General features: G+C 34.4%; 2 protein-coding genes across 2 annotated transcripts in view; both read right to left on the bottom strand.

Annotated features, from left to right (window-relative positions):
• Positions 1–4,697: 4,697 nt before the first annotated feature.
• LOC127863968 (RING finger domain and kelch repeat-containing protein DDB_G0271372-like) overlaps positions 4,698–27,613 on the bottom strand; it is a 62,194-nt gene continuing 39,278 nt past the window's right edge. Inside the window, exon 3 of the mRNA XM_052403641.1 lies at positions 4,698–5,053. The gene's annotated coding sequence lies outside the window, so the exon portion shown is untranslated. The remainder of the gene's footprint in view (positions 5,054–27,613) is intronic.
• LOC127863966 (uncharacterized) lies at positions 11,213–15,670 on the bottom strand. Its single transcript, XM_052403639.1, has 3 exons — positions 15,129–15,670; positions 12,967–14,213; positions 11,213–12,415 (listed from the first exon to the last, which is right to left on the bottom strand). Exons 1-3 carry the CDS (start codon positions 15,455–15,457, stop codon positions 12,057–12,059), a joined length of 1,935 nt encoding a protein of 644 aa, XP_052259599.1. The 5' UTR covers positions 15,458–15,670; the 3' UTR covers positions 11,213–12,056.

The raw sequence follows: 27,613 nt of genomic DNA, 5'->3' as shown, positions 1-27,613 counted from the left end.
GACCCGAGTCCCCAGGATTTGTCCCGATTTCCAATATTTTGAGGTCGGGGACATTCGTAACTCAATCGGCGAAGGTCCTAACTCATTCGTAGCTAGTCGCAGGCGAGTCATGAGCTCCCCAAAAATCGCGGCCAGTTTTTAAACGTGTTTAAAATTTGACCAAGACCTCCAAGACTGAATTTAATCGCAGTTGACTGGTAACAGTGTCGTAGTGCGTTCTTGGGCGTCATAATGGAATCTTAGGTAATTCGTGACTCAATCGGGGAATTGGTGATCACGTGATCTGTCTACGAATCATTTACGACTTTGTCAAGACTCTCAAGAGTTCACCCCGATTGAGTTGCGAGCCCGCTAAGATTCTCGCGATTTAGTTACGAAACAGTTACGATTTTGTAAAGAATGATAGAGAAATAATATTTTTCCATCATGTTTTGTTGTTAAATAACCCACAGTAAGGAGTATAGATGCGTAGAAATTAAATCACGAATGCGGAGCACGAGTGCTTTGATAACACGAATCTATACTCCTTACTGTGGGTTATTCGACAAGCCATCATAGAAAAATATTATTTCTATTCTTACACGATTCTGAATGATTTGCTTCAAGCTTTTGGACGTGAACTATATTTTTCAATACTCCGCCCTTCTTAGTACAAAGTTCACTTTTTAGTGAAGTCATTGAATTGTACAAACATTTGACATCTTTTTCATTCATAAATATTTTGCAAATTACGTCACTTTCATTGAGAACAACACTCATAGAAACTAAATGACGTCACATGTGTTAATTCTTCTGAAAAGCTGACAGACATGCTGTAAATGTTTTCTTAATTACGTTTCGTAACAAACAAATCCTTAGCAGGCGTGGTCATGCCACTTATCACCAAATATACAATTTGTTGTTTCATAACATTTATATACGTGCTACATTTTTTACATTTCTTTAAGAGCGGGATTTAAGCACGTGCATTTTACTGCAATATTTTCTTTATTTATTCGGAACTATTTTCAAAACTTTAAGCTCCGCCCATAATTTATTGCAAAATAACCCACACTTTATTTCCTTCTTTGTCTATAGAAAACAAGTCACGTGCCGTGTTAGAATCAATATCAGTAGATATTGGCGCCAAATTCATTGGTGCGTTCGGTGAGGTCCTAGCTTAGTCGTGACCGATCTGCATCGTTCGTAGTACAGTCGCAGTAGATTCTTACACATGGTAGTGAAGTCGGGACCCTATTCGCAAGACTTCAACTGAACCCCACGACTCGTCGTAACTCAATCATACCACTGTCATTACTGAATCGCAGACTGTCACGAGTCTTCCCGATTCAATAAATGTGAGAAATCGTAGCAAATCGTGGGCTTGTTTTTGTAGTGGAATAGGGCCATGAGGGGATGAGAGAAAATACGTAGAAGTACATGTAGTTAAATCATTATTTATGACATGTAAACGAGACATAACTATGCGCATGCACACCAGCTTGGAGACCTTACCCCCTTATTGTGTTTATTAAGTTTGTATACTTACAAACCTAGAACACAAACAGTTTTGATTATTGAATGTTCATAGCATTCTTTTTAAAAAGTTGTAGACGTTAACAAGAATGTATCTCTTTATAGAACCCTGGAATTAAATTGTTTGTCTATTATAAACATTATAGAAATTATAGACATTTTTTTCATGTCAATTATATTGCACTCATATATTTAGTTGATCTGTGGATTTTCTGTATCAACTATTTCCTGTTTATAGAAGACATACTTTCGTTGTTGTTCTTTTATAGGCTGCATTTTGTTTCGTAAAGAGAGTGCTTTTCCTGTATTTTTGATACCTTTACTACATAATGGTGTCATCCATTTATCATAAAACTGATAGCTAGGACGCTGTTGACCAAGCATTACTGCTTTAAATTAAAACAAATTCGTCAGAATATACTAGAAAATTGTGGGAAACACATGGAAAGTCCCTGGATAAATGAAGCTGCCATGCCATTTCTGTCAGAATTAATGAAGGGAACCTAATTTGTTTAATCAATTGATGGTGGATGCATTTGTACTTTAAGTGCACATTTAACAACACCCATAATGTCATGATCATGTTTTAGTGGTTCTGTTTGCTCATAAAAATTAGATATTTTTGTCCCCTACCGGTTTCACCGGAGGGGACTTATGGTGTGCGCTCCAACAGTCTGTCTATCAGTCTGTCTGTCTGGCAGTCTGTCTGGCAGTCTGTCCGTCACACTTTTCTGGATCCTGCGATAACTTTACAAGTTCTTAATATTTCTTCATGAAACTTGAAACATGGATAGATGGCAATATGGACATTATGCACGTCATTTCATTTGTTCCTATGTCAAAAATTCTGGTTGCTATGGCAACAAATACACAAACAAATTCTGACAATGGTGGAATTTCTGACAATGGTGGAGCCGGTAGGGGACCATATTGCTTGGCAATCTCTTGTTTAATATCATTTAGTGCAATATTTACACCCTAAAGTCTTGATAAGCAAAAGAACAGGCACCCAATAGCCCATTTCACCTGGAGATCGGCAATATTCGCAGAAACTCAGAATTCTAAGCGTTATCAGCTGATCTTAACCAAGCTAACCAATCAAATTCTGGGGTATTATGTTAACATTAAATCAGCATGGCGTCTGCTTCAGCAGTTTCCTTTGTTGAAATAAAAAATGCCTTTTCTATCGTTAGTTTTGCACAATCACTTTAACAAATTAATGTTTCATGAATAATTAGTTACATGTACTTTCTCAACATACATTCAGACTTTCGTTCAATCAAAGAATTTTCATACGAGCTGTTTACAAACAGACACGTCAGAGTATGTATAGGAGGTTTTTGCGTGACGTCACGATGTGATTTTACTTTTGAAGATAACCAAATTTTTCTCGGAACGTAGTATTAGTATGTTTAGCTCTACTGGCCAAAGTCCAGAAGAGCTTATGTCATGGCGTGGTTTCCGTCGTCCGTCCGTCCGTCCGTGCGTTAGACTTTTTCTTGTTTACGCGATAAAGTCCACAGTTTTCATCTGATCCTTTTCATACTTGTTCAGTGTCTTTATATTAATGAGGACTCGAACCCTTTTGAAAATGGGTTACATCAGAGTAAAAAGTCCAGAATTATCTCACATTGAATTTGAGAAAATTGTGAAATAAGGCTTCTTAACGCAATTAAGTCCACAGTTTTCACCCAATTATTTCCCAACTTGCACAGTGTCTTTATCTGAATGATGAGTCAAACCCTATTGAAAATGAGCAATATCGGAGTTATAAGACCAGAATTATCTCCCCTTGAATTTGAGAAAAAAATGAAAATTCTGTTTTTTTATGTGATAAAGTCCATAATTTTCATCCAATTCTTGGCAAACTTGCACAGTGTCTTTGTATCAATGAGGACTCAAACCCTTTTTTAGCGAGGCTGTTTTGGGAGAAAACCCAAGGTATTGTCATAGCCTGCTCGTCGTCCGCCGGCGTCGTGCTAAAACCTTTACATTGGCTCTAAAATCAAAGTGCTTCCACCGTCAACTTTGAAACTTCATATGTAGATGCACCTTGATGAGTTCTACACGCCACACCCATTTTGGGTCACTAGGTCAAAGGTCAAGGTCACTGTGACCTCTAAAAAAAAATAATCTGACAAGCTTTCGCAGCAGAGCGTAGCACCCGTTGTGCGATGCTCTTGTTAAAAAGAGCAATATCGAAGAAATAAGTCCAGAATGACTTCCCCTTGAATATGAGAAAATTTTGAAATTCTGCTTGTTTACGCAATTAATTCCACAGTTTTCATCCAATTATTTGCAAATTTTCACAGTATCTTTATATCAATGAGGATTTGAACCCTATTGAATATGAGCAGTATTGGAGAAATAAGAACACAATAATCTCCCCTTGAATTTGAGAAAATTCTCCTTGTTTGCGCGATTAAGTACACAGTTTCCATCTTGCACAGTGTTTATAGCAGTGGAGCGATTTAGGCCCTCATGGGCCTCTTGTTTAATGGAAGTCGATTAAATTTAATTAACATCCTTTCCACCACTGCCCACATTCTTAGAACTTTTCACAAGGCACATGTGCGGCATTTCCTTCAGTGTATTCTCTTTTTATCAGTAAAATGTCTGCCATGAATTTACAAATATTGCTACTATTGATAGATTAATTGTACATGTTACCCCAGCATTTCATTGGTCAGCCAGTTACCTGTTCGGAAACTTATCGGCTGAAATCGTGAATATTCGTGATTACTCAGAGTGAAATTGGCTATTCTTAAGTATAATTGCAAGTCTAGACACCAAACAGAAATGTACCAGTTCTGAACTATTTGATTTTGTTGCTTCCTTGGGTTTCACTATCTAGAGAGATTCTTCATTCCATGCTAATTAATATCCACCTATATAGATTGTTCACATATCTGACAATTGAAGGAGGTATTATGTTTAATGAATGATAATGGCCTCCACATTAGAAACTCATCAATTTTGTCAATAGCTTGTCTGGGTAATTATTCGAGGTATCAACTTAGAACTTAATTTGTACAAAGTGTTAAGCAGTGGAAGCCAAGAACTGTAACTCATGCTTTAATTGCACAGTTACTGCCCATGCAATTGTTCATGTGGAAATTTAGTCTTGGTGTTACAATGTTCAAAGAGAAAGTTCATAACTTCAATAGTCACAACACAGTATATAGACTCTACATTTTATTTACACACTAAGATAAAAGATATATACATCAATTAAATGAATGAATAACTCACTTACACTTCTTGTATCATTACATGTCTACGCTCAACTCCACTCTCCCCCCAGACTCTTGTCTGTTCCTGGCTTCATATCTGCCTACCATCCCATATTTGGATAGTGTGACAGTGTGGATTGACACTGATAGGCCACTAACATTTACATAATATGAATTATGGCAACTTTTGAAATATCTGACAAACAGAGTCTGCCAAGCAACAGACCATTCCAGACTTTGCTCATTTGTAATACTAAACGATGACAACATAATATTCTGTTCTGATAAATGACGTCCAACATGACCTGATGGCATTAAAAAAAAGCTGCGTTCCTATCCTAAAAATTAAAACATAGGGAATATGCAATCGTGATACATCGGCTATCTCGGATTCCTCCGTAAGATAGGCCTCGTGGCTAACGGTCGCCATATTGCCTTGTATAACTACTTTACTACCCAAAAGGTTGTCAGTCTATTGTTATGAGGCTGTATACGATGCGCGTTGAACTAGCGCCAAACATTTTACCGAAACTTTGATATTAAGAGCACTATTAACGTTCATTTGTGTTGCGTTTTGACCTATTATCCAAGTGATTTACTTTTCCATTATTATTTAATCACCCTATCATCCAATTTTTAAGATGAAATTACGGTGTTTACAAAATCAACCAAACCGAAAGTGAAACTGGATGCATCACGTTTCGCGATGTAAACATTAAATATTTGTTCAGTTTGAGGAAGTGAATCGATAATAGACGTTGGAATATGTATGCAATACAGACTATCATTGCCGATTGTAGTACTGGCTAAAAAATACCTTTTATGACAGGTCATGTATAGAACGTTAATCAAATAGTGACCATAAATCACTACAAATGTCTGCGTTGTTCATTAATATAATTAATGCACGTTTCTGATCTAATTGCCTGTATCTAGTTGTAATTACCATGATATTGATAAAAATAAACGTTTTTTTCATAAATTAACATTACATGTTTTATTTTTATCATTTAGGGAATAAATAATTGTATCATTATCATCATTAAATATTCTGAAAATAATCTAAATTATCATGATTACTTCAAAGTAGAATTTTTAAATTTTAATCATTATTTTTAATGAATTTCCACATTTGCTTGATTCAAAATAAAATGTATTAATAAGGGTTTCAGTTGTTAGTTTTAACCCATTTTTAGTTCGATTAAATTTAAATTACTAACTACGTACATGTATGTGAAATGCTCTTGAGTTCGTTTCCTGGGCCTAGAACCAGTACTTGGGTGTCTCTTGGAGATTTCTTAAGAATGCTCCCACACTGGGGATCAAACCAGTGACCTCCAGATCATTAGGTGGTCACCACATCCATTACACATCAGCGACCTTTAATAACTTTAGTATTGCAGCATTATATAATATAATGTTGCTACATATTTTTGGAAAATGATTAATGTGCAGTACTAAATAAATCTAAATGCATACAATTTTAATTGTGTATAGTGTGTGATTATTAGTTACAAATTCCCTTTTTACAGGTATACTGGATTATGAAAGACTGATAAACATAAAATTGACAACTCATCTCCTCAACGATACTACATGTAAGTGTGGCACATTCTCAGAACAAACCCATAGTCAGTGAGAAAACTACAGTGTAAAAAGACCACTTGATTGTGACAATTATGGCTGACCAAGCAAATGTTATCATTTAAAATAAAGAAAACTTCCAGTTCAATGTACATTTTATACCAATTATGACATTGACCAACACAGAAAATAATTATAAGGTTGATTTTCCCAAAATTGACTGTTACAATTGGATACTGTTTTAAGCTTCACTCTACTTTGTCTGAAAATAAAAGTCCTAAATGATGTAATAGAAACATACATATTTAATTTTTAGTTTTACAAGGATATATATATATATATATATATATAAATAAATAGATAGATAGATAATATCACAGCAGTATTCCTAGTTTGTCTGCAAGTACTGCAGAAATCATGGATTATTATTTTACTGAGGCAGCCTTAATCTTTATATTATAATTGTTAAAACAGATTAAGATGTGCATAATACAATTGAGGATGCATCAAGATTAAAAAATGGTACATGTATTAATTAATAAAGAATCAATAACAATCAGAAACTGTGCATTTTTTTCAGTATTTAGTGAAAGGATTTGAAGTAATTATGTGTTTTTGAAATATGATTTATGTGAATTTGAATAAATATATAAAATTTAGTGATTTTCTCAGACAAAACTGTTAATTACATACTAAAGTATTCAGAATGTATTATTGTAATATTCATTCGAATTTTTTAGAACAAAAAGCACTTTTCCCTGGCATTTGTATTCATAGTAATTGCATATTTTATAATTCTGACAGCATTTATAAACTGTGTTCATGCAAGCATGAACACGGTTTCATTTTTTGAGTATTTAAACAAGAGGGCCATGATGGCCCTGTATCGCTCCACTGCTGAAAAATAAAGGCTGAAAGAAATTTCTCTGCATGTGCAAATACTTAAATATAGGCCCTATTTAAGCACATGTACACTTTTGTGACCTTCTGGGCTGGGTCAAATTTAACCCTAGGGGCATAATTTGAGCAAACTTTGAAGAGGACTACTATATCTCACTATATACAAAATGTGGTAGCCCTAGGTCCTAGAGTTAAGGACAAGAATATTTTTAAAGTTTTCACAAAATAAGCAAGATATAAGCGTATATAATGTTCAATTTTGTGACCTGCGGGTCAGGATCAAATTTGACCCAAAGGGCATAATTTGAACAAACCTGGTAGAGGACTATAAGATGTTACTGCATACCAAATTTGGTAGCCATAGTCCAAATGGTTTTCGACAAGAAGATTTTTAAAGATTTCACAAAATATGCGCTTTATAAGCGTTTATTCAATTTTGTGACCCCCCGGGGCAGGGTCAAAGTTGACCCCAGAGGCATTATTTGAACAAATTTGGTAGAGGTTTATTAGATGTCACTACATACCAAATTTGGTAGCCCTAGGCCCAATGGTTATGGACAACAAGATTTTTAAAGTTTTCACAAAATAGGCCCCATATAAGCGTATGTTCAGTTTTGTAACCCCAGGCAGGGTCAAATTTGACCCAAGGGGCATAATTTGAACAAACTTGGTAGAGAACTATAACATGCCACTACATACCAAATTTGGTAGCCCTAGGCCCAATGGTTATGGACGAGAAGATTTGTAAAGTTTTTCACAAAATATACCCTATATAAGCATATGTTCAATTTTGTGACCCCGGGGCAGGGTCAAATTTGACCCCAGGGGCATAATTTGAACAAATTTGGTAGAGAACTATTAGATGTCTCTACATACCAAATTTGATAGCCCTAGGCCCAATGGTTATGGAAGGGAGATTTTGAAAGTTTTCACAAAATAGGCCTTATATAAGCAAATTTTCAATTTTGTGACCCCCAGAGCAGAGTCAAATTTGACCCCAGGGGCATATTTTGAACAAATTTGAAAGAGGTTCACCCCAGGAACATTCCTAAGAAATTTCATCAGAATTGGACCAGTAGTTTAGGAGAAGAAGATGTTTAAAGGAAAAGTTAATGCACGGACGCACGATGGACACAGGACCTATGGCCCGTGGAGCTAAAAATCAAATTAAACATTTAGTTTTGATGTAAAATCAGTTTTTATATGCAAGTGTCTATTTCACTTATAAATTAAAACAGCATATTATTCATTATTGAAAAGATTATTCCAAGCTTGATGTCATAGTTCAACTTTGCATAGTGTAGTTAATTGAACCTTGTATTGAACTGTATGGGCAGCTATATTTTTTAATTTATGTATGTTGTATTATACAAAATGCATTATTTCTACCACAAGTAGACCATATAAGGCCTACTGCTACTAAATAGGCACTAGTATGAATTTGACACTGTTTTTGATGCTCATACAAAACTTTAATTATTACTACACTTTAGTATATTAAATATTTTCAAGTTTTTGTTCAACATTTTTTGCAAAAAAAAGAGTGTCTTAATGCATTTGAAAATATACTTAAAACAAACTAAAAATGTATTTTAACATACCTTTTTTCCTGGTAAAGTGTATTTGGGATGATAAAAAATACACTTGAAGAGTATTAATGCTGGAAAAATGCAGAAAAAAATACATTTGTTTCTGTTAGAAGTGTGTCTTGTCTGCATTTTTAAGTGTATTAAATGCACATCAAATGCAGATAAATACAATGCCAATACTGTTACATGTATTGTAATGGACATAAAATGCATTTGTTCTTGTAATTAAATGCTTTAGTGAATTGAAATAACCTTTTATAACGTTTTAACAATTAATAATACCTTTTTATATAAATTTTCTTTTGAAATGTGACATTTAAATGATTATTGCACAACTAGTAAGAGATATAATTTGTGCTCATAATGCTTTATCATTACACTATATAATATCATTTGTTGTATGAAAATTACCCGTAAAATTCATGTGAAAGCTGAAGAGATCAACAGCAGCGTGCTATACCCTGCTCCTTTTTACATGACTTGATGGTATTTAGTCCCCAATTCTACATGGCTAAGGGAAAATTAATGTGAAGATTTGACAAATAAGTCTTAACTGGGATCCAATAGGCAGACTTTCATATTACTTGTATTTAATTTAAATCATGATCTGAATTGCTCTTTGGCAAATCTTCGTTGGTCACAGTATTCAACTGAATTTTGTTCACTTTGTAGTGATTATATTTTCTATATTTATCAGACAACATCTTTCTTCAAAAGTTTAACATGATTGCTTGGTTAATTTAGAAACAAGATCAATGCATCATAACATAAAATGAAAAAATGTGTAATAGTAAAAATGGCAGCAAAAAAGCACCAGATGATCTGGCTTAAATCTGAGAGGATATGTTGATGTATTGGAATTTCTCATAAATAATGTATCCCATAGTTGTATAATTGTATAGTCGCATGCATGAGTGGTGTCAATGTCACAATACCAATTAAAGCCTATAATTTACTAAAACAATTTGAAGTTTGATGTGTGTTTTTTTCAAGATCTGTTATATATATTTATATATATATATATATATATATATATATATATATATATATATATATATATATATATATATATATATATATATATATATATTGTTGAAAAGTTAACATGCAATAAGTTTACTGTAATTAAGTGACAAATAGTTTTGCTGATTTGGTTGGATGCATATTATGCAGATATATCATGGTTTGTGCAGAGGACAGTAGCAAAAACAAGAGCTGTCTCTGTATGATGACATACGCCCCTGATAAACGCTTTAATAGAAGTTATTAGCATTTTTCAAAACCTAAACGCTGACCCTAAGTTCAAAGTCAAAGGGGTCAAAATTTGTGTGTGTATGGGAAGGCCTTGTCCATATACACATGCATATAAAATATGAATGTTACATCTGAAGCGACATAGAAGTTATGAGCATTTTTTTGAAACCTAAATGCAAAGTGTGACGGATAGACAGACGGACAGTGCGATCACTATATGCCCTCCTTTGGGGGCATAAAAATGTGTTTCACATTGTTTTGGTAAATTAGTAATGTACAAACATGTAGTTAAAAGAACAGAATCATCAGTTATAAAGTTATTGACTAAAAAGTGTTGCTGGCATATTTGATGCATTTATCTAGCTATAAGGTCCCTGTTTTATCCCCACTGGCACCGAGTAAGGGTTCTCAAAATCTTTAAACAATATGAATAACTACATATAGGGTCGAGAGCCTTGTTGATATGGAGGCTAAACACCTGAAATCAAAGCGACCCAGGTTAAAGGTCGAGGCAAAATAAATAAACCAGAGGCCGCATGAGCCTGCTATACTCTGAACAAGTATTGTTTCTTCTCAGAAAACTGGCTTAAGTGTCTTACTAAGCTTTAGACTTCGAGTTTCAGTGCAATCTATCTAAAATAAATTGGTCAAATTAAATAATAATTTGTAAAAAATAAACATTCTGCACAAATTTAATTATTTACTTTACCTGTGTGCATGAATCATTTCAGTCTTGATGGTTAGTGAACTATGTCAAAAGCACCATAGCTATGAAACACTTGTATTTTGAATATTGCAATGTTCCACAGAAATGATGCTGATGATAATTCTACACGATGATGAATTACTAGATACAGTATATTTCTAAATTCCATTTCCACCAACAATTCGGTTATTCCACTACCAGTTCAAATGCTTCGTACACAGTTGAAAATAACACTATTCCACTCAACAACCGTGACACATGTACTCATTTTTTCAACTTTTCGCAATTAAAACTGTCTCTTACTTTTATTGTTGTTGTTGTACTTTTGAAAGTAGTTCGAAAGATGGCGACCATTAACCCAGAGATTGATTTATGAAATAAATCGTCTGCTGATCCAGAGTGAGGGAATATGGTGACCATAATATAAGGTATGCAGATGAAACTTCTAAGGTTGGAAGTTTTCATCACTGTGAAACTAGTTCTTAAAACTGAACTGTACATGAAGGGAAAGGGAACCATTTCAAGATGGACATTGAAAATACAAGTTGACCATGTCAGTTCAGGACATTCTGCCCTGTCCCAAAGTATAAGGTAGATTAATGTCAATTATGTTGATCTCATGGATGTACTAAAAATTGATTGACAATGTTTGGTGAGTAGTCTGTCCTGGCTTAGGTTGAAGTGAAAATTTGGTAAGCTGCTTATTTCAATGTTGATTTGGACTTTTTGATCAGGCTATTCTTAAATTTCAAATGCTTAAATCTTTTTATTACTGGTTCATTTTGTGTTTACTCAATGTGTCATTTGGACAAGTATAATTATTGTTAGATATTATACACACATACAAATATTTGACACACTGACAGACAATGTTCATCAAAATATTAATTGCATGCATATCATGAACAATATCATAAGATAATTATATACAATATGTAAACTATATAATCCTAAAACAAAATCATTTTAATAGACTGTTCTTTAAGGTTTGTACAGCCCTTTCAAACCTAGTTCTGATTTGACTAATTAGTTGTGTGTTTCTTGCTAATAACATTTGAACATTTTTAAATTTAAATTTCTCACTGATAACAATGTGGTAGACATGATTCATGGGATATTTGTAATTTTTTCATACAGGGAATATTGAGCATATCCTATTCCAACAGTCACTTTGTCTTATATACAGTGTTTACAAAACTGTAACACTGTTTTAGATCACAACTGTTGACATGAATATATAAATAATTATAAATTACCATATTCCTACTCCAACAGTCACTGTGCCTTAAACACTCTTATGTCAGTTTGTCCCCCCATTCCCACTATTATTGAGTCTGTGCGCCCACTGTAGTAGACAGACATAGGGCGAAATACACCATCATTCTTTGTCACCACCTCTGCCAGTATCTTTCTCCCATCCTTGTCCACCTGGACAATTGTGCCAGAATAGTATCCACACACCAGAACTTGTCCTGAATCAGTCACATGTAGGCCAGGTAGTTCAACTATAGGGGAGCTCAGGTCAGGAACAGTCAGGGTGGAGATCACTGTGCCATCCCTGGACAGTGTGACCAGCTGTTTATAGTGGGTCACATATATCCTGTCTCCATCTGGACTCACTGCACAGGAGTTAACTGTGGTATAGAAGACAGTGATGATCAGATGTTGTTATTATGTGGAAATAAAGGGTGTTACATAAAAAGGAGCGACTCGAATGGTCTTGTTTTACAATAAAGTCCAGCTTGTGTATAGTAATTAGTACCTTATACAAATATTATTATTATTATATTTAGTGTGAATATTAAACATAAAGTACAATCCAGTAATGTCAACTATAAAGAACGTGTGCGTTGTGGATGTGATATATGTGATGTGGTTCTTTTATTAAGATACATTAATTAAGTGTTTGACTTTGTGGAATAATTATCAAGGATATCATTGTCTAACTTAAATATATAATTGTAAATGTATCATAAAAATATTTCCTTGATTTGCAAAACATGGTATTAGGGAAATATGCATTCAAGACTACATAATAAATTTTGTTCAAGCTGTTCTGATCATTATTTACAAAACATAAATTTGTTTGATAAGATTACTGGTATGTGAAGCTTGATTTCAGTGGCAGAAGAAGCATGGGCCTAAAAGTTTTGAACATGAGAATAATGCTAGAAATAATTATTACCTTTATTTTCGCTTGATGTATCCTTATACACCTCCCTCACCAGTTTTCCATCCAGATTATAGAGATACAGAGCACTACCATCTGGTATGTACAGGTTACCATGCTGATGGGCAATACTAAAGCAATCATGTTGGAGCTTCAGTATCCTGTCCTTTATCAACTGATCATTGGTCACTCTGATGAAGTGGACCTCTTTGTTATACACAGTAACAGCCACCAGACTTGAGTCAATGCTGCACATGGACCGTGGTGTGCTAGGCAAGTCAAAGTGGGCCACCACCTTGTAGGTCTGATCCAGGAGCTTTACACTCTTGTTAAAATAGTCTGTGATGAGGAGAGCTCCAGAAGCTGTCTCACAGATACCTGTTATATAGCATATGTTTGTATAACCCTTAATCTTCACATTGTACTTCTTACTACTCTTCACTTTGATTATTTGATCAGGCTTGCTTACTGCCCCTGGTTGATGTACCTGGACCGGCTGTTGTGATGAACTTGATACTAGATTAGACACCTGGCCTGACTTGGTCAGATCACTTGTTTGGTTTCCAGGGCTATAACTTCTAGATGTTCTGGATTCTGGGTAGGATTTGTTTATCTTCAATCCTGTAGTTGTTTGGTTTCCAGAGTCAGACCGGCTGGTTTCTTTAGGTTTATTCTGTCTGCTATCCGTGTTCTGTGTTGTCCTTTTAGCAGGGTGTGATTGTTCCACTGTTCTTAGTATTTGTCCCAATCCTGAGAGAGTGGACAGGGTTTGTTGGACGACTTCAGCAGGTTTAAAGGTAAGAGTCATTTCAGTCTTTGTTGTCATATCTAGTAAAACTGATTCTACCATAAGGGACTGGTCAATACATTTTCTGTACTTGATGAAACTAAGTGCTTCACCTTTGTCTTTTGTTTTCATCAAATCTTCATGCAAGCATGTAATATTTTTGATGGACTGAGTGCAATTTTCAATGTCAGTTTGAATTGATGTTCTCATTGTGACCAGAAATGTATCCAACTCCTTCTTAGTGTATTTCTCCAGTTGATCCAAAGAATCATTAATTGTCTTTCGTAAAGCATTGATTTCTTCCAGAATTGTTTTGTACGATTTCTCAAGAGACTTAATATTCTCCTCTAAGTCATCTTTCTTACGTATCAACTGCTGGTGTTGTGTATCAATAGTTGCTGACAACTGTGTGAAGTATCCTTTTTGATGCAGCTGTTTCACTTTGTCAGATATAAGTACCAAATGACTGCATTTCCTACAAAAACATCAAATTACATCATGTATGTGTTTTCCCAAAGGATGGGTAATATTTCTAGATCTACAATTTATGTTGAATCATATAATTTTGTCACACAAAATATCTTTAAAAACAATATTATGTCTCTAAAAACAGGTTGCAAAGTCACAGGTCATGTTCACATAAGTTTGGAGCATGAAATGTGTTTTTGTACTTTATTTATTTTAAGAACACCTTGACCTGTGATCATTAAAATTGTTATAGTGGTTAAATGGGTGGAAAAGACACCTAAGCCATAATATTACAGTATACCGTTTATCAACAGATTTTCCCCCAGCCATAAACTAAATTTATTTGGCAGGGGATTTCAATTCAACAAATTTGCTTGTTTTATTTTGAGATCACACGATTTAAGATCAAGATCATATGAGTTTGTATAAAGAAATTGTTTTCTGCATGATATCTAGAGAATGATTTTACATATGACCATCTATATTGCTATGCTTGTTAGGAGGAAAGAAAAATGATTTTGAGGCCAAGAGGTCAAAAATCAAGGTCACATGTGCTTGATACACAATTGTTTGTATATATTTATATCTAGAAATCTCTTAGCATCATTTAAATCAGTATGCTGGTTTGTCTTTATGAAGAATGTCCCATAATGATTATCAAGTCAAGAGATCAAAGGTCAAGGCCGTATATGTGCGGCTTTGCTGCATTTTCCAATTATCTCTTGTTTCATGAGTGATGCAGTGGTTAAAAATCAATATTCAACCAAAACAAGATGACAATTAACACAAGGCAGGTGAACAAAAAATATGTATCAGAAACTGTGAAATATTTAATATATTAATTGGGAGCAATAAAGAATGGCTAAAAATTGGTATAGACATTTAAAAAAAAGATCTTCATAACAAGTGTATCTGTACTTACTGATGATTGTGGACATGGCAGACATGACATATCAGCTCACTGTGGTCCTCACAGAATATGGTCAGTTTTTCTTTCTGGTGCTCCTTACATTTGTCTTGTTCAACCACATCAGTCTTAGGCCATAGGCTGATGTTTTCTTTGTTCAAAATTGCATGCTTCTTGTAAAGATAATTATGATACTCCACACATTTGCTACAGTAAAATTTAGAACATTCCTCACAGTAAAATCCAGCCTCTGTGTTTCTATCATTTTCCTGACAGGTGAAACAATTAAAGTCAAAAATAAAGTCACATCCTCTATGGATTGAACCCTCCATATTGGAAGCCATTTGTGTCGCTATTGATATTTTCTGTCGTTAAAAATTGAAATTCAATCTTAGTTACCAACGTCAGACGATATCCGGTCATGTGATTGTGTATTGCGTAGCACATCTTTTTATAAAGAACCTGTATCATATTACCAAGTTAGGCTATTTAAAGTATAACGTGGTTTAAAATGTAAAAAAGAACTCTTTGTCAATGCTGTTGAATTTTATAAACTCCTCAATAATCAATGCATTGACAGATCTCTTGGTGAATTAAATGGAATGTACTAATTGAACATAAATTTCATTCATTACGCAGGAGTGACAAGAGCAATCGATAAATTTGTGAAAAAATATTGTTTATCATTCTCTAACCAGCAAATTATTAAACCCTTTTTGCCCCCATTATTTCAACCTGTACTGTAAAACGAACCCGGTGCAAAAAGACTGTACACCATTTTAAATAAAAATAATGAACAACTACCAGTTAAAGCAAAATGGTGTACAAAACGCAATACTATTATTAATGAAAAAGAATGGCAATGTTTATTTGAGCTACCCTTTTTAATAACCAGTGATGTAAAGGTTCAGTGGTTCCAATATAGGTTAATTTACAGGATATTGGGAACAAATAGTCTTTTGAATAAAATGAAAATTACTCATGACCCATTATGTTCATTTTGCAAACAAAGTGATGAAAATTTAGAACATCTATTCTGGGAGTGTCAGATTTCTGAAGCAATTATTGATGAAATGTTACCAGAACAATATTTCCCTTTTATTAACATGACCATCTTTCTACTTGGATATTCAAGTAATTCTGCTAAAGCCTTAAATAATGTTATTTTGTTTATTAAGTTATACTTGTATAAGAGTAAAATGTATAAATGCATTCCAAGCATAACAGGAGCAAAGATATACACTAAGTATGAGTATGATAACTTGAGAAAAATATCAATTTCACAAAATAAATTAGACTCCTTAGACAGTGAGTGGGAACAGTTTAATGCTATGTTCTCACAACTTAGAATTAAAGTTTGATGATTGTTGTAGTTTAAAGCACTATTTACATGCAACTTTCTTAGGTTATGGGCAAATTAATAGAATCATATTTAAAATTGGATTAAGAGCCCAAAGCTCTAGGATAGTTTAATTAATATAAACTGTCCCTTATTTAATTTTAAACTTACTGAATACATGTTTGATTCTTCTTTAAGATACTTGTGGCGTTTATGTTATATACTCAATAGCGGTTTCCTCACTGGTCTGCTTTTTGTGCGGTTTTGCGTTTATGCCTCCTGGTTTTTGTGTATATTTTTTTATAAAAAAAAGAGTAAAATTCAGCCTCTGTGTTTCGGTCAGTTTCCTGACAGGTGAAACAAGAAAAGTCAAAAATAAAGTCATATCTTCTATGGATTGAACCCTTCATATTGGAAGCCATGTTTGTCACTATTGATAATTTCTTTGGTTGTTAGCTTAAACATTGAAATGCAATCTTAGTAACTGCTGTCAGGTGATATACATGTATATTAAATGACTGCGTATCTTGTCCTACTTTCGTTGCAATAAACACTCTTTATCACTGGGTTTATTTGCAAACTCGTTTAAATATTTACAGTTTATTATTTGAAATGTTTACAGAACACTTCCTATGCTGTAAAATTTGATAAGTTTTTTCAATAATCGATTTAACTACAGATATGTATGGTATTTTTTTTATTCATGGCAAGAGACAAACTTCAGAGAACTAAATAAGTTTTCATGCAAAACATGTAAAATACCAACAAAATTGAGTCACATATAAACGCTTCTTATATCGAGAGCTATAAGTAAGTATGACCTGAAACTTGTTAGAGGGGAAAGTGAACAACTCACATGAACCTGTAGGGTTTATGAAAACTTTCAGGATACCATCAACATTATTGATATTTTCAATCGGTAAACATTGAAATTCAATTTTATGAGTAACAAATGTCAGACGATATCTGGTCATGTGATTGTGTACTGCATCGCACATTATTTGTTAAAGAACCTGTATTGTATTACCAAGTTAGCCTATTTACAGTTCTACATGGTTTGAAATGTTCAAAGAACTATTTGTAAATGCTGTTGAATTTTCTAAACTCAATAACCAATATGTTGATGGATTAACATGGTATATTAAAACTCAAGGCAAGAGTTAAGCCTCAAGAAACTAAATAAGTTTTTATGTAAAATGTTAATGTAGATTAAACTTAAAATTGTGTAAAATAAACACACTATCTTTAATTCAGGGATGTAAATATGACCAGAAACATTAGATTTAGAGAGGACCTGCAAAAGTTTACAATCTAGTTATTATCAATCTAACAATGACAACTTGGCCAGTCCTGATTGTTACCTGTTTCCCTTTTACTCATGAAGTGAACACTTCAAACTTCAAAAGAAACGACAAGGCACGTATTTTGTACTTGGCATATATCATTGTATGAGTGTTCTCTACAAAGTTTGATGCAAAACTAAGATGTTTTTTATTTGGCATAAAACAACATATGGCGGTCCTCTGCTGAGTTTGTTCAAGCCATGCCCCTGTGGTCAAAATTTGCCTCTCCCAGGGGGTAACTTGTGCTTATGATATCTCTGGCAAGTTTAGTCATGTTTGAAGTCAGTTGCAAAAGATGGCCACCAGGGGCTTGATACTTCCTTTGTGCATTGGACAGTACATGACCACTATTGAAATTTGGGTCAATAGGTCAAAGGTCAAGTTCACTGTCACAATAAGTGTGAAAATCGTTTCCGATGAATAACTTGTCAACTAATTGACAGATTAGCTTGATATTTCCATAGGCATTTGCCTTGGACAGTAGATGGAGATTTTAAGAAACCCTATTGAATTGGGATCACTAGGTCAAAGGTCAAAGTCACTATCAAAATAAGTGTGAAAAGCGTTTCCAATCAATAAGTCGTCAACAAATTGCACGATTGGCTCTATTCTTGTGCATAAAACATGTGGATTTGCCTTTGACAGTAGATGATCCCTATTGAAATCACTAGTTCAAATGTAAAGGTCACTATGACATAAAGTGTTTAATTAGTTTCTGTTTGATTTGTCATCAAAGGATTGAGTAATGGATGTCAAGGCCTTGTTTTGGGGAACATCTGTCTCTTACCGAGGAGCTCTTGTTTTAATTATTGTTCTTGTCAGACTCTTAACAATATTTGAATTAACCAAGATTAATTGATTTTTTAGAGGAAAAAAAAGCAAATTGTTTGAAAATTGCTGTTTTATTTATTTATTGTTGTGTCTTACATTCAAATTATTTTGCTGATATAAGCTTAATTGACTGTATCTTTAATGACAGTATTTTAGAACTTTTCTTTTTTTGTCAACGTGGTTTACAGCTATTTTAAGTCCAAATTTTATGACATCAATAATGTCATGGTCATGTTTCTGTCTGTATGTCTGTCCGTCCGTCCCTTCGTCTGTCTGCCTCTCTGTCTGTCTGGCTGTCTGTTTGTCTGTCCGTCCATCCCTTCGTCTGTCCGTCCGTCTATCTGCCTTTCTGTCGGGTCCAAAAGTTTCACTGCCTATGTGCCTCCATGGAACTAAATCCGGCACTGATTGTATGTCAGTTTTATTGTTGTATACTAGTATATATATATGAGGCCAACAAAAATCAAAATTGCTTTTATTGTCAATCAATTGGGTGCTTTAACTTAAGCATGTTTTCTCAGGATTCCAGGTTTAAACTATCTGTAGAGGACATGTGTGTAATACTGAGACAGCAAATTAAGAAAGTAGATCATTAGCATCAATATTTTTTTTTAGTAAGCATATCAACACTTAAACACAAAGTGAACCTTCAGCTGCACCATTAGGAGAGAAATTATTGTGGAGCTTGGTAATTTAAGACAGACAATAATAACCACTATCTCATATGACATCTGCTTAATATTCAGTTACACTGACAGAAGAGCAACCCAATAATCCTATTTCATATGACGTATAGAATTAACATGCAGTCTCTGATACAATTTTGATGTATAGACTTCGCAGTGTCTGATACAGGTCAGATGTATAGAATCAAACACGCAGTGTCTGATACAATTCTGACATATATAATTAAACACACAGTGTCTGATACAATGTTGATGTATAGAATCATGTTTCTGACTGTTCATATTGAAGGTTACACATTGAACCATTTAATCAGGTATGATTAAGCAATGCTCAATCATTTATAAGCTCACACCTTTAGACTAAAAGTTATGTCCCTGTCAAGGATATTGGGATAGATTAAGGTAAGATATTTGAGACTACTTAAAACATTTTACATAGCACTCAATAGGACTTTTTAAACATGTTCGGTAATACCCTCATGTTTAGGGACACAGACCCATGCTCTATACTGTCTGTTGATTGGAATTCAACTTTCATTTCTGGCTTTTAGCATTTCTTTTTCAATCTCCATTCACAAAATATCAAAACAATTTTTGCATCAAAAGCACAGTTTTGTTGAGCCTCCATAAGTTTCATTTATATTTTTGCTCAAATAAAGAACCCTTAAATACATGAATAAAAAGTTACACTGCATAAATTGTTTCAATGGATATTGTCCATTTGAAAATATTGCATTAACATCGCTAAAATATTAAGGCCTTAAATTGTATTAATAAATTATATTGTTTAGTTACACGCGACAGATGTTGAAGCCTGGAGTTTAGCATGTTAGTAAAAATAGCCTGTTAGTACCAAGCATTCAGTTAAGAACATGTGCGTATTCCATTAACACTAATCGCTTTCGAACATTGTTAAATATAGACAAATAGTAAATGTATTTCTTACATTTTTTTCATACATTTTATTAGTTGCAATAATACAACTCCCAGCTATATTGACCCTCCCCTGTCTCCCACTAACGAACGACCATACGGATAGACAACTGCAAGGACGGGTTCTATATGCTTTTATTTTAATATGTATTTTAATATTTACACACATTATCAAAGCTTTACAATATGTTCAATAGGAGACATACATCTATACACTTTTATTAGCCGGATTTTTTTCGAAAAAATCTCGGCTTATAGATTGATGTTGTCGGGCGGGCGGGCGGGCGGGGTGGCGGCGTGCTCGAAAATGTTAAAGTTCTTATTTCATGGTATAACTTTGGTATGCTTGGACCTAGAGTCTTCAAACTTGACATGAAGGTTGGCCAGGATTAACAGATGACCACTGGTCATTTCAAGGTCATTCATTTGAAGGTCAAGGTCACTGTGACCTTCAATATAAAAAATGTTAAAGTTGTTATAACTTTGGTATGCTTGGACCTAGAGTCTTGAAACTTGACATGAAGGTTGGCCATAACTAGTTAGTAACCACTGGTCATTTCAAGGTCATTCATTTGAAGGTCAAGGTCACTGTGACCTTGAATGTAAAAATGTTAAAGTTCTTATTTCATGGTATAACTTTGGTATGCTTGGACCTAGAGTCTTCAAACTTGACATGAAGGTTGGCCAGGATTAACAGATGACCACTGGTCATTTCAAGGTCATTCATTTGAAGGTGAAGGTCACTGTGACCTTCAATATAAAAATGTTAAAGTTGTTATAACTTTGGTATGCTTGGACCTAGAGTCTTGAAACTTGACATGAAGGTTGGCCAGAACTAGTAAGTAACCACTGGACATTTCAAGGTCATTCATTTGAAGGTCAAGGTCACTGTGACCTTGAATGTAAAAATGTTAAAGTTGTTATAACTTTGGTATGCTTGGACCTAGAGTCTTGAAACTTGACATGAAGGTTGGCCAGAACTAGTAAGTAACCACTGGACATTTCAAGGTCATTCATTTGAAGGTCAAGGTCACTGTGACCTTGAATGTAAAAATGTTAAAGTTCTTATTTCATGTTATAACTTTGGTATGCTTGTACCTAGAGTCTTCAAACTTGAAATAAAGATTGGCCAGTACTAGAAGATGACCACTGGTCATTTCAATGTCATTCATTTGAAGGTCAAGGTCACTGTGACCTTAAATGTTAAAATGTTAAAATTGTTATAACTTTGGTATGCTTGGACATAGAGTCTTCAAACTTGACATGAAGGTTTGTCAATTCAAGTTCATATTTGTGACCTTAAATGTTATTGTTGTTCATGTATATGCATGCATTCAAAACATAACACAAGGTTTGCTCATGCCTTGAAAAGTACTTACATTTCATTTTGACCTTTGAACAATATTTCAGTAATTTAAGTATTGCATTGACAAAAACACGAAAGGTACTTTCCTGTCATTTAAATAAAAAATCCGGCTTCAATGCGGTCATCTCCGACCGCGGAACTCTTGTTTTAATATTTATTTCATAATCACACACAGTATCAAGCTTTACAATATGTACACAAGTAGACATACATCTATATACATTTATGCTAATATTTATTTCATTCCGGTAATTAATTAAATACTAAATTGTATAGCATGAAAAATTAAAATATTTTATTCAGTATTCCATACTACAGCCTTATCTATAGGCAACCCCTTCCAGTAATAGCCTTATCTACCCCTCGATAATCAGTACCCTCATCAGCTCTGAATGACTTACAGATAAGCTGTTTATTGTAATTTTGGTGGTGAGAAATAGGAAATGGTGTTTTCAGGTATTGTTACTTTACAACACGCTTTACAACATTATCCGTGTTGTGACCAATAATTGAAGTATCACTGATTAATTATCATACCAATTAAGTTTTATTGATTAATGTTTTCCCATTTTAATTATTGATTTTTGTATATATGAACCTTCACACCTCTTACACACATTTATTTAACCCGTGAAAAACAGCGACCACAAGTGTAAAAGAGTCATTTAATGTGACAACCGTATATTCAGATTATTAAAAAAGGACATAATTTATATTATTAATACTTATAAACTACTTATAAACCAATGATCATATTACATCCTTCATCTGTATCTATATATTTTTTGGGGGGTGCGAGTTGACTTCAAAAAGTGCGAGTTGACCAGAAATGCCGTGCCAGTTGACCAAAAAACGTGTGATTTTACTACATTGCGAGTTGAATTAGGTACGAGTTGACCGGCACCCGTTATTACAGTATTTTGTTTCTGGTAATAAGTTTGGACAAATCTCTTTCATTTTGAATATTTTGGCGTTAAATTAGTCCAAAAAATGACTACGCAATACCTCCACAATGAATGATTGCATGTACATTCAGCCTCGGTCTGGAATTCTGCGAGTCACGCGACATTGCCCTCTTATCAATTTTGGCTGATTGTGAAAATGGTCTATTGCCTCATCAAAGACATTCGCACGTGTTAATCCCTTTGTCAATGCACCGCAGAGTACATAACAGGGCGGTAGACTTGCTAAGCATGTAAGAACACCCCACACTACATCCAGTTTTTTCCAGATTTTCAGTTCAATTAGAATACAGCGCAATAACTGTTTTTACAATGCCGTATCTAAAAGCACGGACTCTACCACTTATCCGATCGCAGCGAGAATAATAATAAGAATGTGTCCTAATTCAAACTACACTGTTATACGCTATACAATTTTAACTGCTACCATAAGACCAGATCGTCAGATACTACGGTGAAAACAATTTGTGCAGTGTAACCTTTTCTTTCGCTTTGCTCTTATCGACAATTCACAACTTCCACCATAAACTATTTGTTATCAAGTTTATGTTTTGAGCATTTCTCAACAAAATACACTCAAAATGGTGTCGATGGTTACATTTATTGTGTTTGTGACGATGTATAAGGTTGATTGAACTCGATTTTATGGACATATGTGAGACATTATTAACCAGGTTTTTCGAAGAAAAAAACTGGTTATTAGATTGGCGAATGTCGGCGGGCGGGCGGGCTGGTGGGCTGGCGGGCGGATCAAGTTTGTCCGGGCCATAACTCTGTCGTTCAGCGTCAGATTTTTAAATCATTTGGCACATTTGTTTACCATCATTAGACCATGTGGCGCGCAAAAGAATTACGTCAATATCTCCAAGGTCAAGGTCACAATTTGAGTTTGAAGGTAAAAAATGGCCATAAATGAGCTTGTCCGGGCCATAACTTTATCATTCATTGTCAGATTTTGAAATCATTTGGCGCATTTGTTCACCATCATAAGACGGTGTGTCGCGCGAAAGAATTACGTCGATATCTCCAAGGTCAAGGTCACAATTTGAGTTTGAAGGTAAAAAATGGCAATAAATGAGCTTGTCCGGACCATTACTTTGTCGTTCATTGTCAGATTTTAAAATCATTTGGCACATTTGTTCACCATCATTAGACAGTGTGTCGTGCGAAAGAATTACGTCGGTATCTCCTAGGTCAAGGTCACAATTTGAGTTTGAAGGTCAAAAACGGCCATAAATAAGCTTGTCTGGGCCATTACTTTGTGATTCATTGTGAGATTTTAAAATCATTTCGCACATTTGTCCACCATCATTAGACGTTGTGTCGCGCGAAAGAATCACGTCCATATCTCCAAGGTCAAGGTCACAATTTGAGTTTGAAGGTAAAAAATGGCCATAAATGAGCTTGTCTGGGCCATAACTATGTCATGCATTGTGACATTTTTAAATCATTTGGCACATTTGTTCACCATTATTGGACGGTGTGTCGCACAAAAGAATAACGTCAATATCTCCAAGGTCAAGGTCGCCACAACTAAAAATAGATTGATTTTGATTTTGAACTATGTAACTATGAACAATCAGTAGCAATGCAAATTTTGATTTTGAGTTGTCTCTCTTTATCAGACTTTTTTTATGCCCCCCTTCAAAGAAGAGGGGGTATATTGTTTTGCACATGTCGGTCGGTCCGTCCACCAGATGGTTTCCGGATGATAACTCAAGAACGCTTAGGCCTAGGATCATGAAACTTCATAGGTACATTGATCATGACTGGCAGATGACCCCTATTGATTTTCAGGTCACTAGGTCAAAGGTCAAGGTCACAGTGACTTGAAATAGTAAAATGGTTTCCGGATGATAACTCAAGAATGCTTACGCCTAGGATCATGAAACTTCATAGGTACATTAATCATGACTGGCAGATGACCCCTATTGATTTTCAGGTCACTAGGTCAAAGGTCAAGGTCACAGTGACTCGAAACAGTAAAATGGTTTCCGGATGATAACTCAAGAATGCTTACACCTAGGATCATGAAACTTCATAGGAACATTGATCATGACTGGCAGTTGACCCCTAATGATTTTCAGGTCACTTAGTCAAAGGTCAAGGTCACAGTGACTCGAAACAGTAAAATGGTTTCCGGATGATAACTCAAGAATGCTTATGTCTAGGATCATGAAACTTCATAGGAACTTTGATCATGACTGGCAGATGACCCCTATTGATTTTCAGGTCAAAGGTCAAGGTCACAGTGACAAAAAACGTATTCACACAATGGATTCCACTACAACTGACAGCCCATATGGGGGGCATGCATGTTTTATAAACAGCCCTTGTTTTCTAATTGAAATCAAGGTCAATTTTACACAAGGGGGTCGACAATACACATTTTTAATTGTCTCTCTTTATCAGACTTTTTTCAACTGAAAACCTGGTTTTATGACAATTTTGTCCCTTGTTTTTTTACATTGAATTTAGTCTAATCAAGAAGAACTCTGAGCTGTACGTATGTACTCATAAAAGCTCAGAGCATTCAAGAAGAACTAACATTTTATTAGCTTGACTATTATACATGTATATGAAATTTATATAGTGGAGCTATCCTACTCACCTCGGCGTCGGCGTTAGCGTTTCCGTTAGCGTGCAAATGTTAAAGTTTGCGTACCACCCCAAATATTTTCATTGTCCCTTGACATATTGCTTTAATATTTTGCATACTTCTTTACCAACATGACCCTAACCTATAAACAAGAGCAGACAACTGTATCAAGCATTTTGTAAGAATTATGGCCCTTTTCTCGCTTACAATATGCATATTATTGATAAATCTATGTTAAAGTTTGCGTACCACCTCAAATATTTTCATTGTCCCTTGACATATTGCTTTCATATTTTGCAAACTTCTTTACCGACATGACCCCAATCTATAAACAAGAGCAGACAACTGTATCAAGCATTTTGTAAGAATTATGGCCATTTTTTCACTTATAATATGCATATTCCTTTAGTTACATTGCCATAACTTCTTTATTAATGAGCAGATTTTATTAATACTTTGACAAAACAACACTTACCTGAAAACCACAATGGATTTCACCCAAACAATACCCCACGCCTCAACCCAGAATCCCTGCCCCCCCCCCCCCCCAATTTTTATTTTTTATTTTTTCCTTTCTTTATTTTTGAAAGATTGTCTAATAAATGACCACACCCCACATTATACCCCCCTCTCACCCCCCTACCCAACCCAAAACGAATATTTTTTTCTTTAAAACATGGTTACAAAAAAAAAAAATTATTAACTTTATTTTTGAAGGACCATCCAAACTTCCCACCCAAGCTATTGCTATGAAACTTGAAATAAAATGTTATTAGTTTGTTTTATGTCTTTACAAATGTTCAATAGATTGTGGAAAATATACCTGAACTATTACCTTGACCTTATTGAATAATTTGAACAATTTCCCCATGATGGCTTACGTTATACTGTCAAGCACTCAAATAGTCTAGCACGCTGTCCTCTGGCTATTGTTACTTACATAAGAACTGATGCCGTTTTTAAATTAACCAAAATGTTGTTGGAGGACAAAGTCTTTGAAAAAAAGTTCCCATAGTGTAGAAAAATTGGAAAAATCTAATCACTTTTTATCATACTGCTGCATTGATATCTGCCTGATATATCACTGCTTGATATATTTTTTTATATCAGTTCAACAGGAAGTTCTTATATCAGTCGATGATAGGAGGTAGATCAGATTACTCTGGATCAACTATAAAGTAATCATTTTTGGTAAAATCGAATCATGTTCAACAAAACAAGTAGTATTGTTTGGCAGCCCATATTAAATCATGACATATTGGTATTGTTTCAGGGCAGCCAATATTAAATCATGACGTACTGGTTTTGTTTCATAAAAGCCAATATTAAATCATGACATATTGGTATTGTTTCATGGAAGCCAATTTTAAATAATGACATATTGATATTGTTTCATGGAAGCCAATATAAAATCATGGCATAATGGAATTATTTTATGGAAGCCAATATTGAATCCTGACATACTGGTATTGTTTCAGGGAAGCCAATATTAAATCATGCCTTAATCGTATTGTTTTAAGGAAGCCATAAATTTATTAAATCATGGCATACTGGTATTGTTTCAGGGAAACCAATATTAAATCATGACATACTGGTATTGTTTCAGGGAAGCCAATATTAAATCATTACATACTGGTATTGTTTTAGGGAAGCCAATATTAAATCATGACATACTGATATTGTTTCAGGGAAGCCAATATTTAATCATGACATACTGGTATTGTTTCAGAGAAGCCAATATTAAATCATGATATACTGGTATTGTTTCAGGGAAGCCAATATTTAATCATGACATACTGGTATTGTTTCAGGGAAGCCAATATTTAATCATGATATACTGGTATTGTTTCAGGGCAGCCAATATTAAATCATTACATACTGGTATTGTTTCAGGGAAGCCAATATTTAATCATGACAAACTGGTATTGTTTCAGGGAAGCCAATATTTAATCATGACATACTGGTATTGTTTCAGGGAAGCCAATATTAAATCATGACATACTGGTATTGTTTCAGGGAAGCCAATATTAAATCATGCCATACTGGTATTGTTTCAGGGAAGCCAATATTAAATCATGACATACTGGTATTGTTTCAGGGAAGCCAATATTAAATCATTACATACTGGTATTGTTTCAGGGAAGCCAATATTTAATCATGACATACTGGTATTGTTTCAGGGAGGAAGCCCAGGAATATGTAGAGATTGGTGCACTGAATGGACTGTTTGTGCTGGGACGAAGTATGGGATTCATTGGTAAGTATTTCAGTACAACGAGGTTCAGTGCTTATTAAATCCTCTGGTTCACACAAAAACTTTTGACTATTGAAGGGCATGAAAGTGTGCTTTTAGAAAGGTTTTGCTGTGTCTTACCAGCGAACTTTTTATATCAGATGCTATAGATTTATGCTCAATATATTGAATTCATAATATTTTGTTG

The sequence above is a fragment of the Dreissena polymorpha genome, unplaced genomic scaffold, assembly GCF_020536995.1.
Source record: "Dreissena polymorpha isolate Duluth1 unplaced genomic scaffold, UMN_Dpol_1.0 chrUn071, whole genome shotgun sequence".
NCBI classification, from domain to species: Eukaryota; Metazoa; Mollusca; class Bivalvia; order Myida; family Dreissenidae; genus Dreissena; species Dreissena polymorpha.
Note: the sequence above shows the minus strand (reverse complement) of the source record. Positions and strands in the feature narration are given on the sequence as shown.

Coding starts and splice junctions, on each gene's coding strand:
- LOC127863966 (XM_052403639.1), bottom strand. CDS start 15,457: ATGGCTTCCAATATGGAGGGTTCAATCCATAGAGGATGTGACTTTATT. Junction 14,214..15,128: donor TGCCATGTCCACAATCATCA/GTAAGTACAGAT, acceptor ATGTTTTTGTAG/GAAATGCAGTCATTTGGTAC. Junction 12,416..12,966: donor TACATCAAGCGAAAATAAAG/GTAATAATTATT, acceptor TCTATACCACAG/TTAACTCCTGTGCAGTGAGT.